A 16436-nucleotide genomic window follows, 5' to 3' on the forward strand; every position below is an offset into this window, starting at 1 on the left:
TTTGAAGTCTTCTTGAATGTATGTTTCTTTCCTGTTTCTTGATACTTTATACTTTTTGAAACTTGCTGTAAATACCTTGTGATGCAACCCTTTATTAAACAGCGTAATGCTTGGCTGTGTTTTGTTATTCCCTGGACGTAACCGATAATTTCTGTTACTACAATGTTAGTCATTGAAGAAAAATACTGCGTAACTTAAATATCCCCTTCACATTTTCACTTCTGCTAACTCTTCCCCACTGCAGTTCTGGTGTTTTCAGTTGAGCCACGGTGTGCTGTGTGTGACAGGTTGTTACTGAGTCACTTTGTTGTGCTCCCTTCAAACCTTGGGTTATGTCTGTCTGGTCACCTGAAAACATTGGATAAAAACCAATTGCTTTGCAGCACTTGGAAAAAAAGAAAAAGAAAGAAAAAAAAGAACAAAAACAAAACAACCCAAGCATTAGCAAGGTCTCTCCCATCTTCTCTAGATTTTGTGTTTAATGTGGTGGGTGATACAGTTGTACATACCCTTTGTTCTTGGAGGGTGGCTTTCCTTTAGCTGGCGGCAGTTACCAGCACTAGTCTTACTGCGTTTCCAGTTGCTTACTCCCTTCTAGAAAGGAATAGAGAACATCATTGTTGATCTCTGCTTAGCAGTTCCTGTTCTGAGGAAGATGGCCTCATGGGCATCTCGGTGATTCATATTTACTGTAGGTTATTACTCAATACTTGTCTGAGTAACCAGACTTCTCTGGGAGTACTGCATCCTGTAGCACTGAGTGTGTTCCAGCTCTAGCCCTGGATTTTGATCTTTATTACAAGAATGGCAAAACTGCCAATCAGTGCTGCCTTTTTTTGTCTCACTGACAAGTTGTATAAGCACGTTACAGTAATTTTGCTCTTAAGAACTGATTGTTTTAGGAATTGGTGCTTTGCCACCAGTCCAGTATAACCTTTGTATCACATAACAAAAGAACTTTATACTTGAAGTTCCCAATCCAGCTGGGAGAAATATGTCTGCACGTCCTTGTGCTAACTTCACAGTAATCAGTGTGACCTAGACGTGACATTTGCTTTGCTCTACAGTTAAATGAGTAGCCCTGTTCGCTTTCAGGAAAGTGCTTTTATTTTTTTTTTAATGCTTGTTGAACACTGAGTTCCGTGCAGCTCCTGATGCTGCAATCAGATCCTTTCTCCATCCTTCCTCAACAAAAGGTTTGAGTTCTCCCACTTGTTTCTATCTCCTTCCGAGGCTCTTACTGCTTTCATGGCTTGAAACCTGAGTCATGTAGGAAGCGGAGGTGACTAGTAAGTGAAGTGGATCCAGCACAGCAAAAGCATTTTATAAAAGAGTAACTGATGGAGCGCCAGAAGACTTGTCTCTTAAAAATCCAGATAAATTGACAAGGTGCCAGCGGATGCACCGTGACTTTTTTTTAGTTGTTTTTGCTATTTTGGGGGTGGAGTGCTTCAAAGTACACATGGCACACAGCATCAAGTTTCAGGTAGTAGAAAAGTGAGGAATTACAGCAACTGTACTTGAGTATCTTCTGGTGCATTTGATGAGCAGGACTGTGCTGTGAAAATCTCAGTCAGGTGGAGGATCTCCATTGCCGCAAGAAAGCGATGCTAGCAGGGCTCTGGCAGTGGCAACTTGGGAGTAGCAGCAGCCTCTGTAAGGCAGGTAGGCTGGGGTATAGGAGACTTATCTGTTTAGAGGGGTGCGCTGCAGGGGACTCGCCTAACTTGCACTCTCTGGCTAAATGTTACAGTACTTTCCAGTGGGTTTCAGAAACAGCAGTGAGGACACTTCCTCAAGAATGGGTGTTAATAATGCTGGCTGACCTTCCCTCTGTCTTCTCATGGCAGCAAACAACAGCAAAACTCCTGTTTCATCATACTGATGATGTCACTTTGTAGATTTCAATGTTGGATTATTGTTATTAATACAAGCTGTTGTTAGGAAGCGTGGCAGAATGAATCACTTTTGTTAGGCAAGTGTGTGGATGGAGCTTGTAAGTTAGCCTTGCAAACTGTCTTTCTTTTTTCAGATCTAAATCTGGATTACTAAAGTGAATTGGCTTAATCTGTCCATTGTGCTGCATGCGATTTGACATCTACCAGCTGCTTTAGAAGAAAGTACCATTTATTAACAGGCAGATCTTCTTTAACTGGCCCTAGGGAAAAGCTGTTCCTAATCCACAACAGCTAGCAATTGCTGTTATATCTTTGACCAGAAAATTTTATGAACTGTCTGAACTCTGCTTTAAGCTCTATTGCTGGTTTTTGGATTTTTTATTCTATTCTTTTACTTGCGTACTGCACTTTAAAGAAAAACTTAGCCAAATTAGTGCCAGTTGCCTTTGAGAAGCTGATGGAAGAGCAAGGGTTAGTGTAGACTTAGCACTTGAATTCTGATTAATTTAAAGCACAAAAGAAGGAAGGCTGATATGCCTAATAATATCCTATTCTGTTTTGGTGTAATGAAGAAATGAGTGGTGCAGACTGAAGAAGGCAATGTTCCTCAGATATATGATAGCAAGGAACCAGTGCCAGGCTGCACTCTGCAATTCAGAGTTGTGAAATACTGAGGAACTGGGAAATTCTTACGGGTTAGGTGAACATCCATGTTTTAATGAATCATTTGAATACAAATGAATAAGAAGTTATTCTCGAATAAGTTAAACTGAATTTTATTTGCCTATAAAAATTGTGTTTCAAAGTTCATCTTTAAAGCAAGTTTATGAGAGCGTGTGCCAGGTGTTTGTTTCTACCTGTTGCTTTAAAAAAAAGTTAAATTCAAAGTGATTTTCTTTAATTGAAGAGTTGTTAAATGACGTTTGTTAATGTAGATTTCTAAGATGTCAGGTCAGGAAAATGCATACTTTGACAATTCTGCCTTCTGTTGCTCTTTTTTTTTTTTTAATCTCCATTCTTCCATTTCCATGCTTTCTGCAAAGTGACTTCAGATTATACCTGTGGATTGAGTGAAGCCTGTGAGGCTGACTTGGATGCTGACAATACAACAAGTGGTGAAGACTGAAAGAACGTAGCTATTCTAAGAGAAGTATTGGTTTAAACTGAAGGTTCATACTTGAAAACTTAATTTTAAAAAATGTATGAAGAGCCATGTAGTCCATTGTAAATTTTTTTGTTGTTGCTGACTTTTTGAGGGATTTCTGTGATTTAGGCTGCATTTACAGGGTTTGTTGATGTGTGAGGAAATTTGGGTTATTAACTTTAAGAAATAATTTTAAAAAAGAGGATCTGGGAAGCCAGGTAGCTGAAACCGGCATCTTGACAGTTGTAGTTGTACAGGCAAAAGGAATCCTTTCTGGTAGTTAAACTGTCTACGTGCCGTTTTGCCAAAATAGGTATGATGGCAGAGAGAAGATGCATGCTTGTAGTCGTAATTTCTGGAGAATTCATCTATTCTTGGTGCTCTTGTCCCAGATTGGCTTACAGCTTTAAATACGGAGTTCAGTCTCTGCGGAGCTTTCCCCAAGAAAGAACACAGGAAGACTGTCAGGACATCTGTTTGCTTCCTTTATATTTAGTTTTTATCTCTTTTCTTTACTCGTTCTAATTCTGTAACCTGGAAGCAATAAAAAAAAAGATGAAGCAAATCCAATTTTTGTGTTGGAGGCTTTTTCCTAACTAACAGCAGAGATGGGATGTGAGTAAATGGGTAAAGGAGGGCTGTGATAAGCAACTGCCTTCCCAGAGTTGATGTTTCTAAGAAATGGACTGTCTGTGGCACAGCTGCGTGCTGATAGCATGGTGTCAGAGTTTGCTTGGGTTTAATGGGGATAACCTAGGGTCTGGGTGAAATACCTTTTCCAAATATGCAATGTTTTAGCATTATGATTTATAAAAACAGTATGAAGAAATCATTTTGGCATTTTAATTTGGATTTTAAAAACTGAACTAGAGTTACTACTTCTTATCTGTGCTTAGGCCTGACTGGGAGAGTTTAATTAAAAGGTCCCCTCCCCTTGTCTGTCTCATTACCTGGGGGAAGAGCCCACTGGAACAATGAATAATTACTTGAAAACTAAGCAAGTGTTGTCGTCTTACTGCAAGCATGTTCTTTGTCTTTCCAGAACAAAAATCTGGATTCTCAACTCTGTTAAAAAACAAAACAAAACAAAAAAACCCTTGTGCTGCTTTGCTAAAGGTACAGGTCTAGCTCGAGTCTGTGTCAGGCTGTCTCATTGCTGTCCCCGTGTTTCCCCCACCCAGTGCTTTGTTTCAGTGTTTTGTATTCTATAAATAAAACACAAGTATACTTTTTAAAAACCATTTCCTTTAGAATATTTCTGGGTTAGAGTAGTCTGTCTTGATGAAGTCTGTACATGAATCAACCTCTTTGTAACCTATGTTGCAGTAAGAATTTTAGGAATTTCCTTTATTAGGGCCCATTAGTATACTGCAACCACTGAGTGAGCTGCATTGATTTCTAGGTGAAGCAGCCTGAGATTGCCTGAAATTTACAGCATGTGCCAACTTTCTGTACACTGCTCCTTTTCAGTATGCAAAACTTAAATATCCTGAAGTCTGTCTCTTACTGGTGAATGTTATCCCACATTTAATACTTACAATTTTCTTTGTGGAGAAGCAGCTATTTCACTCTGAAACTGTTTTTCAGGTTAGTTGACTGCCGCTAATGGCATGGTGAAATGTGTTGAAGAGCAGCTGCGAGGGTGTCCAACAGCGAGGGGACTGCTCTAGAAGCTGGGCTTGCAACATCATGGGCCAGTGTGTCACAAAGTGTAAGAATCCTTCGTCCACCCTTGGCAGCAAAAATGGGGAAAGGGAATCTGGCAGCAAGTCGCACAGTAAGAGAAGCGCAGTCCACAAAGACGACCACGCTTCAGCTTGTGGGAAGTCTTCAGGAGATATACTCGTGAACGGGACAAAGAAAGCGGACACTGCTGTCGAGTCTAGCCAGCCTTCAACGTTTCCTGGGGATACAAAGAAAGACTCTGTCTCTAGTGCGGAAGAATCTTCACTCCAAAGGATTGGAGAGTTATTTAGGAGATACAAGGATGAACGGGAGGATGCCATACTGGAAGAAGGAATGGAACGATTTTGCAATGACCTCTGCGTTGATCCCACTGAATTTAAAGTGCTAGTTTTGGCTTGGAAATTCCAGGCTGCTACCATGTGCAAATTTACAAGGTTAGTTCTTGTAGAACTTGTAATTATTTTCATATGTTAAAGTATATCCTGTCATCTGTATGTCAGAGACAGCCTCATTAACTTCTCTTAGTTATTTTTTTCTAACACTTGCATGTTGATCAAATTAATTCCTGCTGCTGCAGAAGAAAGCTTTGTGTTGTCCTCTTCCTTTCCCCTCACAGTGGGTTTCAGAGCTGGAAATGTTTTTGGATATTACGCTGCTAATGACGGACAACGTAGTGGCATTCTGAATGGATGTTAGTTGTTTCTTGACTTACAAAACCAGTTTTTCTGTATCCGCTGTGGTCTTAATGATAACATTGGACACCAAAAATCATTTTTGCTTTAAAATAATGTGAGATTCCTTAGTAATTGCTACTAACTCTGTTATCATTATGTGAAGAATGTAAAGCAGACTTCTTGCTAAGAATCGTTCTTGCCCAACCAGTGTTACATGTAATGTCTTTTTCCAAGGTTAATTCTCCTAAAGCACAGCAAAATGTTTCTGTGGTGGCTGGCAAGTGACTGGCATTTGAAGTGCTGTCTGTTCTGGAAAAGGTTGTCAGTCAGCAGGCTCGCAGCATCAAGAATGCTATAGGAAGTGACAGAACAGCTAAAACTTAGCAGCAGTCCCCTGCACCTCCCTCCAACACGACTACCTGTCAGTCCCATCAGTCAATCCAGAGTTGTTTGAGTAATAACTATTTTTATTCAGCCATAACTTTCAAAGTTACTTTGGTGTTCTGAGCCTTAAACCAAGCCTCTGTGTCTGAACACAGCTTCCCTGCGTCTTCAGGGGCGGTGTGGGTGTGTGCCTCTGGGATGCCAACGGGGATTTGCTAGAGGCTGAAGGAGCAGGTACCTGCTAACGTGGTAAAGGAGTCACAAGTGATGTCTGTGATTTTGCACAGCAGCATGGTTTTTATTGATGTTTTGATTTTCTTGGAGCGATGGCAATGCCAGTGGTGAGAGGGTACGTTTGTTCAGTGGCCAGCTCCGTGATACTGGTGCAGGTTGAGTTCCATCACAGAAGGCAAGGCAGTCCCGTGATCTCCTGAGCTCTGTGCTGTCCTGTCTTCCCTCCAGCCCGTCCCGCATCAGAGTCCATGGTGTCGGTTAATACGGCTGGTTACTGTACTGCAACACTTGACCATGAGCATTGGATAAATCTGTTAGCCACCTGCCCTCAGGGCCAGATTGTCAGGGGGCTTCCCGAAGCACTGCTTTTGAAGCAGTTTGTATGTTGCCCTGTATTCTGTTACGTGGTGCTGTGCTGTCTCAGCAGGTGCCTCCACTGACCGTCGCAGTTGGCACCCCTTTTGTTTTCCAGCACAGAAGAGCAGCCAAACACTGAAGGAAAGCCACTTCGATCTACTTTCCCCTGCGAACAGCTCGTCCAGAGCTTGGCACTTAGGCATCGGTGGTGTCACATCGAGCTGCACTGTATATAGTAATTCAGGGAGCAAATGCTGTTCTCCAATGCATTCAGCATTTTTTCTGTGGTAGATTTTGTTTGTGTTTGTGAGTTTTTGTCTTTTTTTTTTTTTTTTGTGAAAGGCACTGTATATCATAGTATGGAGCAGTCAGAAAGCTGTCACAGCAAAGCTTTTCAGACGCTAGTAGTGGCCCAGCTAGGGCAGTGTGCATGTTATGAATGTATTCTGAGCCAGGAGAGGCTTTTTGGCAATGTCTCCTTCCAGTAGGTGCTGTTACCAAGCACTTTGTGCCACCTTGCTGGCAGCCGCCGTGTGCTGAGGTAACTCTTTCCCTGTGGCATATCTGAGCGGAGATGGGAGGCACTCAGCACGTGAGAGGCGTTCACACTAATTTCTCTTCTCTTGCTTAATAGGAAGGAGTTTTTTGAAGGCTGCAAAGCAATAAATGCGGACAGCATTGATGGCATTTGTGCAAGGTTCCCCAGCCTCTTAAACGAAGCCAAGCAGGAAGATAAATTTAAGGATCTCTACCGTTTCACCTTTCAGTTTGGCCTGGACTCTGAGGAAGGACAGAGGTCGCTACATCGGGAAATAGCCATTGCCCTTTGGAAATTAGTCTTCACCCAAAACAAACCCCCCATTTTGGACCAGTGGTTACACTTCCTAGTCGAGAACCCCTCAGGAATCAAGGGAATCTCCCGGGACACGTGGAACATGTTTTTAAATTTTACTCAGGTGATTGGACCAGACCTTAGCAACTACAGTGAAGACGAGGCGTGGCCAAGTCTCTTTGACACCTTTGTGGAGTGGGAAATGGAGCGAAGGAAAAAGGAAGAGGAAACCAAATGTATTGCATCTTCAGACACAGAGGGTCTGTGTACAGAAGAACAGACTTACAGCATTTAAGCAGTGGTGACAAAAGCAACCTGTTGCCCTTCATGAAATGTAAACTCTGGATGTTTCTGGAGATTACCAAGGCTCCAGATCTTTTCTACTTTACACCTTTTTCTGCCTTGTATTTGAAAGGGCTCTAAAATGCTGTATCATGTTTTAGGCACTTTCTAAATTTTGGTTATTCCTTTTACTCTTGCCCTGAAATATTTGACTCTGGCTACAAGTTAAGCATTTTTGGTTTCTTTTAAGACTTCAGATTAGTATAAGTAAGTCTGATATTTCTTGCACAATGTAGATCTTTTTAGTTAGGTTAAATTAACATTGCTAAATTATACAGTGCCAGATTAAGTTTTTCATACTACATCTGTCAGGGCAGGTTTGTACTGTGTGTAGTGCTGTTTACATTGTTGAAATTTTAGGCTGTAATAATTTTAAGGTTTTATACCAAGACGAATAGCAGTGTTAACTGTTAACTATAAATGCATTAATCCCCTGGTAATAAGGCTCTTAAAAAAAAAAAAAGAAAAAGAAAAATTCCAACATAAGCAACAGCTTTTTGTAATGTGGCTAATTCCCACTTCAAGCTAACTCTCAGCGATTGAGTCCAGATCATTCCTTTTTTTCAGAGTTTCAAACTAAATGTTGGGATTGTTTTTATAAAATTACTGTACCTGTCAGTCAACTGAGTGGTAGATGATGATTTGTATCTAAATCTCTTACACAACACATAATAAAAGAGCAGTACTACCTCAGTTTTATTGAAAGTGGACTTCTTGATGGAATTCCATTTTCTCTGGAAGTTGTATTTTTGTGGTTACACGAGAATATTTTTACTTGACTAAAAGAACCAAAGGTTCTGCTTCTTAAGTTTGTTAAACATTGACAGAAGCAACACACAAGCCCTAAGTCTTCAAGGAAAACTGTGGTATAATTCTGCTTTAATTTGTTTGATTTATACCTAAAGTATTATCTTACTTGTCTGGCAAGCACAGTACTTCTACGTAAGGAACTATCTTTTGCATTAATATTGATGAACCGATTTTTTAAACCTATGTTTAATTGCTAAATCGCAGTTAATACTCCACACTTGCTGGAGCAACAATATCGGCATCTGATGACAAAGTGAATTCTTAATGTGTTCTTAATGACAACAGTGTAGATGAGTCATTTTTAGACTGATTTGATAATATTTGGATAGGAGTCAATTTATTATTTTACAATACCTGTATTGGGACTATTTGCCTGTTGAAACTGTTGTGACTTAAAGGGAGTTTTATTAACACTGGTTGAAATTTTTTTGGTTATTGATGCTACCTTTTTTAATTTTAGTATGTCAACTTTTTTACACGTTTTGGTAAAAGAGATGATTGCCAAGGCTTTCTATTAAGCTAAGTATCAAATTCATTAAGCCAATACACTTCCATTATACACCCTTTCTTTTCAGAGCTGTATTTCAGGATCATAAAATGGCTTCAGTTAAAAAAACAAAAGCAAACAAAAAAAACCCATAGCATCTAACGGCTTTTGTAAAGCTTTTTAAAGCTAAAGACAAACACAATTCTAAGTGGTTAGCATGTCCTTGGATCCCAGATAGCATGCTTTGCACATCTGTGGTGCCGCAGAGGGGTCAGCAGAGAGGAGAATCTCCTGAAGCCTGACGCTGGCTCTGCTGGTGCACAGCCTGTGCAGTAGCGTGGGTCTGAGGTCGTAGATGAGTCACAAACCACGGCTGTCTAAAAATGCGTGAAAACAAACCCGCAAGCTGCAGACAGCATCTCTTTCACCTAGTAAAAGGAGTATTTGGTCCATGCTGCTTTTGGAAGCTCTTTCTGGGAGACATGTTAAGCTGTGGAAAACAAAGCTAGTTCTAGCTGAGTGTTTCTTGGCAAGAGGGAAGCCCTGATCTTGGTTTATTGTAGGCGAATACGCCCAAAGCTTTGTCCCTGCTACTATCATCTTCCAAGCTACTGTGGCACAAGCGCTATTTGGCAGCAAAATCTGGCAAAACAGGCCGTAGCACTTGTGTTGGTATAATTGAATTTATGGTGAGACTTCTGCTGGTGCTGTTATTTAATTAAAAAAAGAAAAAAATAATCTCCAACAGAGGCTGCTTTGTTAGCAAAAGTTCCAGATGGAGACCTGATTTGACAGTAAATAACTATATTAAATTTAAGACTACTCATTCATTCAGCTATTAAATGCTTTGTTCATCACTTCATCTTTTTCCTAAAGGGAATTTTAAACCGTTCAGTGTGTGACAACTAACTGTTCAAATGGATACCCAGTGCATGTGGCAGCGGCTGCTACCGAGCCGTCTCTGAACTGCAGCAGCTCTGAAGGATCAGGGCTTGAGACCTTTAAGGCAGGCGTTTGTCTGGTGTGAATGTGGGTTGCAGCAAGGAAGTGAACTGATAGCATGGCAAGGTTTAGCCATTTTAGTGCAGCAAACATAACGTAGTTTCTTTTTCAGGACAGTGGTGGTGAATATACAGAAGGGAAAGTTTCCTTTCCCCTTGGAGGAAGGACGTCTACCTCTCAGCAGCTCCTGCCCCGTGCTTTCAGTCCGAGAGGAAAGCCTTGCTCCTGTGCTGCTCTTCCAGCCCAGCAGGAGCAACTCCAGCCTGTTGGGTAAAATATGTGCAAAAACAGCCAAAATATCTACCTGGTAAAGAACCATTTATTCTCAGTCTAACCTCATTATTTACAGTACAGTTAGAGAACACAAGCCCAGGCCTGTGTCTGTCTAAACTCCTGAGCCAGGAGCTACAGTTCACAGCCACAGCAGAGCTGCACCTGAAAGAGGGCGCCGGGCCAGCACTGCATTGCCTGGTCCAGCTGTGGTCCTGAACTACAGCAGGCCATGCTCTTCAGTGCTGGGGCAGTGCTGTGTTGTACGTGCTTCTGGGATGTCTTCAGCTATGTTGGAGCCTCTCAAAATTGCTTGTTTAATGGTTAAGCTGTGAATATCTGTGGAACAGGCCAAATGCATTCTCTCTCCCTTCTCACATAGTTTAAGTCTGTAATGTGTAGGTCACAGGACTGCAGTGAGTACTGATGCTGAAGTCCTTGAAACCATTGGAACTATTTAATTTTTTTATTAGAATATGCGTTGGAAAACTTGATGCATGTAATGAATCTGCTGCAACTCGGGATAAATAACTAGGTAATTATATAGATAGTTCTGGTAATATACTGGAAAACCAGTCTGATGACCACGCTGCGGCATTTTATTGCCTTTCCTTACACGCAAAGAAATGCAGCTCCTGTGAACTGTACTCCCCAGTAGAACACTGACCGCTTGCGCAGTGTTACCGTTTGCAATACCTTTAAGTTTGGCTCCCAGGTTAACTGGAGGCTCAGCTGTGCCAATTCTTTGTGGGGGTGTGTTTCGGAGGTCAAGGACTGTTTGTTGATTCATGTGAAGATTTGAAAGATTCCACCCATAGTTGGCCATGAGGCGTGACTGAGTAAATTAATTGACATTGAACGTTAATTGTGAGTTTATTTGCTGCTGGTGCTATTCTATATGGAGAATTATAGCTTTTTAATACTGTGCAATTGTAATGAAAGAACCACAGGAAAAATAAATGAAGGTGTGGCAGAGAGTCAGGTAGCTTAAGCCTGTGGCAGTTCAGTCCACCCTGCGACAAGTGCCGACTTCCCGAGGCTGGCACAGCAGCCCTCGTGAATCAGCCTCTGAACCACGGCAGATTTTCAGCCAAGCACGTGGAAGTGCGTGAAAGGCATTTCCCCTGCTCTGCTGGAGAGACGTGATTTCAGAGTTAGTGAATAGCAGCCGTCCCTCTTCCGGAGTGGCAGCATGGCTGTTGGAGTGTCCGGGCTGCTGCAGGCAGTGGTGCCCATGCCTGGGTGAGTGCTGCCTGGCTCCCTGCATGTCCGCCAGAGCCTGAAGAACCTGTGGGTCCCAGGACAGGTACTGCCTGTTGTCACCTGCGTCCCCAGGCAGGGCTATGCACTGACTGGCGACCTTGGTGTTTTCATGATGCTGTCAGCATGAGTATCTTCCTTACACTTCTAAGCCTTGTTTAAAACAAAACAAAAAAACAGCAAAGTTAAACACCGCGTAGTTAATGGCCACCTCAGTCTGATGTAATTTTTTGGCTGCGGTTACATCGTTCCCATTCATTGGAAAATAATAGTCATTGTGAATTTCTGGCTCTGGCAGCCTTGTGTTCTGCAGCGTGATCCTTTTTTTTTTTTTTTAAGAAGTCCTTGGTAAATCGAGTGCCCAAATCTCGAAATGTGTGCATGTGAATTTAGCCTTTCATATTGAAAAGGAAAATGCTTAACCTGAAACTCAAAGGTCTTCAGGGTAGTATTTCAGTATAGAGCAGAACATAAATGTTGAGTCAGTTTTATTTTTTTTCAAATGCATACGTAGTAAGAGCTAAGTGTCTGCTTAAATTTTGTGTGCAAACCAAAACACCAGTGTTAAAACTTTCTATCTGGATTATTGAAGATTTAATATTTGTTTTTTGATTGTCAGCTGAAGTGACATACGTGAGATTATAACCCGGGAGGCTGTAACTGCTTCACCATGAAGTATGTAGGTATCTCTACCTCTTGTTCTTAGACTTGAACAGTTTAAGGTTACCATCCTTTTCTCCCAGGATTTTATGCCTGGGTAAGTAAGATTATTTTTTTTTTAATTGACCCAACTTAAGTATTACCTATATGCCATGCTTCTTGGTATACTGCTTTTAACCTGCATGCACTCTCCCCTTTGAAAGGGAGCGAAGTCAAGTTGCAAACAAGTGTCAGTCCTCGGGGTGCTAGTTTTGGAGTGTGGTAGAGTGGCTGGAGCTACACCACGTGTGGCTCAGGGGCTTTCATGTTCCTGCTCAGGCTGCCTGCACTGACAATACATTGAAGGTGGAGCAGCTGCTTCCCAGGAGGGAGCCATGTCGCTTTTTCATTTGCCCCTGAAAAACCTCAGGAACTCACCTGATGCTCTGCTGGAAGCATATTTTTCTTTTGGTGAAAAATACAACAGCTTGTTCCATGTTGTGCTGTACTGGTAACAGCCAGAAAAACTGGGAGCTGCAAAAGTGGAAGGGCAACACATGTGTTCCCCCCACCGAGGGCAGCATCTTCCTCATGACATGCTTAGAGCAGAGCAGGAGAGTTCACAAGTGCATTGGAGATGCTGGGCTGGTTCCAGTGCTGTTTGCTCATTCATGCAGTTAGGTGGTGTCTCTTCCCTGCAGCACAGCTGCGCCCCTTGCTCTCCTCCCTGGAGGAGCCTACAGCACAACTGCTGATACACAAAGCGAAATGGCTGGTCTGCAGCAGGGGCTGCCACAAGCTGCTGCTTCCAGTCCGAGGGCTGCGCTGGGCAGGGGCTGCTTGCACTATGTGTCCAGGCCCACGTTTCAGGAGCCTGGGGGACTGGAGATGATAGGTAAAAGGAGCATGAACGTGCCGCTAACAGCTTGCCTTAAATCACTGATATTACAGGGGGCCCTCACTACTATCGCAATCCTCAGTCTTTCTGTAGTTAGGTTTCTAAATGTAACAGGTTCTGGAGGTCGTACAACTTTTCTACTTCTAAAAAGCTCCTGTCTTTGCGAAATTGCACTCTTCAGATGAGCCCTTTCTGGACAACACGTCACAGACAAAATACCTTAGTCTCCCATGGTCATGCTGTAATCCCTCCCCACCCCCCCCACCCCCTGTAAATTATATTTGGCCTGAAGGTTGCCTGCTGTCGAAGCAGTGCGTTTACTTGAATGTCGCCATTTGACGCAGTTACAGCTGCCAGCTCTTGCTCTTTGGGCCCACGTGGCACCTCCATGCAGAGTGGCAGTGGAGTTGGAGGCTGGCTGCTGGTTTTATACTCCCTCATGTAGTAAATGTTAGAGGACTTTGCATAGTAGTGCTTAATATTTTGAAGCGGTGACTTTTGAGTCACGTTAAACATAGTTATCTTTAAAATATTCCTTCTTTCTTATCTGCAAGTTTGAAGTAGTCTTTTGAAGAGGGAATGGGCTGGCAGGAGCGGCTGGACGGCCTCATGCTGTTAGTTGCTGAGTGTCTTGGGTTCCAGGAGAAGTGGCTGCAGCATGCCGGGTTAGGGCCTAACCCAGGGCTCCGGGGGCTGTACTGGCTGGTCCTGAGGGCATGAAGCAACCGCAAGTCATTAACAGGCTGCAGGGAGGCGACTGTCAGCGTGGGTGAGCTGATGCAGCTGGATTTCTTGGAGTACTTGCTTGTGGATCTCAGCCCCAATGCAGTGCTGTCACCCCTTACGGCAGATAATGCATTGTGATGGTATATTTGTTCCCAGAGAAGTAACTAACCAAGGAAACTGAAAGCACACCTTTGTGCTGCAGCTTTCATTGACCTGCATGTGACTACAGCTAGCTGACCAATCCCCCAGTAAACCCTCAAGGGTACATAGGATCAAATCTGCTGTTCTCTGTGTCAGCAGTGATTTTGCCTTTTCAGACTTGCCAATAGATATGGTGTGTGATCCGATGCTGTCTGGGAAACGATGAATGTATTGCTTGTCGTGGAGCAAACCATGCTTCCTCTTTTAGCCAGCACGCTCCCAAGCGCTGTGTAAATGTAATGCTTGAAAATGGCTGGAGTAAATTCTGTTTCATGTAGGACCTTTTTATAAAGGGATGTGGCCAAATTTGAAACAACAAGCTGGAAACAAAGTGGGAGAAGTTCAAGATGATGCATCTATACTGAGTCCCATTTGCTTTGTTGTTTTACAGTTACTTTTTGTGTATCAAATTTTGCTCACCATTATTGTCTGGAACAGAATGGAAACAGCATCTTACAGAATGTGCAATCTAAGGCACAATGCAAATAGGTTGTAATAAGAAGGTTGTCTTTACTTGATAGCAATCCTGAGTGCAATGTTCTTGTCGTGTCCCTTCTGAAAGAAAAGCATTAAGTGCAGTCTGAGGTTTTTCTTTACTTATAAGCAAAGCATTGGTTTGTCCATTACTGACTTCTTGTGGAGTTTGTGCCAGATGTATATTAAATATTTTGGTGCTTTTTCTAATCCAGGCTGCCATTCATTTACCTGTGAGATTATTGTACTTCTGTATATTTAAATGACCAAGTCCTTAAAGAAAAATAACCCACCACCACCATCAAAACCCAACAACCTTCAGTCACCGTGTATCCTTACTACTGCAGCTTTGTAATGTTCCAGAGCTTCTGGGTTTCCTGTATTCCAGTAAAGTCTGAGGGAGGGTGGGGAGCAGCTAGAGAAACCTAATCCACTGGAAAGGGACCTTGCACGTTGTTCCGTGCGTTACTGAACAAATGCATACCTTTGTGGTGTTTACATAATGACACTTTGGTGTTCACTTTTTTGTGCTGAAGCTTTGTACAAAAATGTCTTATTTAAAGCTGAAGTCCTTTTTACATTTTCAATTAAAAGGGGAAAAAATAATTATTTTTTCATGACTGTAAATAGGACTCGTGCTAGTTTTATTTGTAATCCACAGTTTCTCAAACAGGAATCTTGGATGCTTACTAATCCTCAGTCCTTGCTGGGACGTGACCACATCATTTTTAAGTGCATGGCCTGAAACCGAGCTGCTTTTGTTGTTGGCATTCAACACTGCAGTGCATGTGTCTACAAGGAGCTGCTGGATGTGACCAATCATAATAACAGGAGGGTGCGCTGACGGAGGGATGAGCGTGGAGGTCAGGTCAGTTTGCCAGTCACCCCAGGGCCCAGCTCACCGAGTTGACACCGTGGTCGCCACTGTGCTCAGGTGTGCAGCAGGCCCTGGCGGTGCAGGACGAAGGCCTGGCCGCTTGTCTGGTTTTCTAGAGGCACTGCCACTGGTGCTCGTGTAGTCATCCCCATTGGCAACAACTGAAGCCTAAGGTTACCAGGCTCACTTAGCATGGATACATTACGGCTTTAAAGGGGGGAGAGGAAAAAGGAAAAGCTCCATTCATCTTGTTTAATAAGAGATTTCCTTTCAGGAGTTTTAAAGGCTTTAAATTCTAGGTATGAGAAACACTGACATGAGCAGCACCCACTCATTAGCACTGCCTCTGAACGAGTGCTGCAGTCACTTTTCCCCTGCTATTATTTTTGCCTGCTCCTCCATGCAGCATTTCCAAACTTCTACTCCATAAATGGCTCTTTGCTCAAGAGCTGTGCAAAGCAAACTTGGGATTAAACGTAGAAGGCTGTGATATTCTGTCAGCTGTAGTTCATCATGTCTGAAGTAGTAACTCTTTCAAAGTTATCCCAGCCTATTCCAATTCATCCCAAGAAACCCTCTGTCTCCAATTTTGTAACAAATGTTTCCTTTAACTTTTTTCAATGCCCAAAGCTTACCTAGGCATCCATGTGCTTGCAAATTCATTACCAAGAGATGGTCAAGCAGCCTTTCTTTCTAGGTGGCAGTAGCTGCAAAGCACAGGCCTGAAACTGTTCAGGCTGTAACCCATCTCATCCTACTGCTGGGCATGTGCTGTTACAGCAGCTCTGCACCCAGCTCCCCTGAAACCATGATGTGTGAAGTTCACACAGGTATGTGCGTCCCTTAAAATGGCCCTTGTCCCTCCCACTGCAGCTTTTTTTTTTTAAGGGTGCTGGGAGGTGGTCAAGCAAGGAGGAGAAAGTAGAGATTGTCCAAGAAGGATGAATCACCCATTCTTCCTTTCCATGGACTAAGTACAGTGCTTTCCCAGAAGGGAGGCGGCGACTGCTTGAGGAGCTGGCACAGCACATTTCCAGAGAGCCACACGATTCCCAAGAAGAGCTTTTAACTGCTGAACAGCTGCTGCAGGTACTACAGTAGCTTGGCTTACGGGTTTGTGGCCTCCAACATTTTATTGAACATACCCCAGCTGGTATATCAGGCTCCTGCAAGGAAACTTGCTGAATGAGAGCACAGAGCAGCAGTGATTGTTTTTTTTTTTTTGTTGTTGTTGTTGTTTT

At 42.8% G+C, this 16436-nt stretch overlaps 1 protein-coding gene across 6 annotated transcripts in view; it reads left to right on the forward strand.

The window, feature by feature from the left end:
* The window catches only part of DCUN1D3 (defective in cullin neddylation 1 domain containing 3), a 25056-nt gene extending 10528 nt beyond the window's left edge, over window positions 1–14528 (forward strand). For 4 of the 6 annotated variants that reach the window (XM_035339087.1, XM_035339088.1, XM_035339082.1 and 1 more), the window contains 2 exons: window positions 4630–5162; window positions 7012–14528. In XM_035339087.1, coding sequence (XP_035194978.1) covers window positions 4732–5162; window positions 7012–7504 — 924 coding nt within the window. In that variant the 5' untranslated portion in view covers window positions 4630–4731 and the 3' untranslated portion in view covers window positions 7505–14528. Of the gene's footprint in view, window positions 1–1551; window positions 1666–3583; window positions 3658–4629; window positions 5163–7011 lie in introns of those variants that run through there. The other 2 variants (XM_035339086.1, XM_035339085.1) reach the window with 2 other exon arrangements.
* Window positions 14529–16436: the final 1908 nt, after the last annotated feature.

The sequence above is a fragment of the Oxyura jamaicensis genome, chromosome 14 (assembly GCF_011077185.1).
Source record: "Oxyura jamaicensis isolate SHBP4307 breed ruddy duck chromosome 14, BPBGC_Ojam_1.0, whole genome shotgun sequence".
NCBI lineage: Eukaryota > Metazoa > Chordata > Aves > Anseriformes > Anatidae > Oxyura > Oxyura jamaicensis.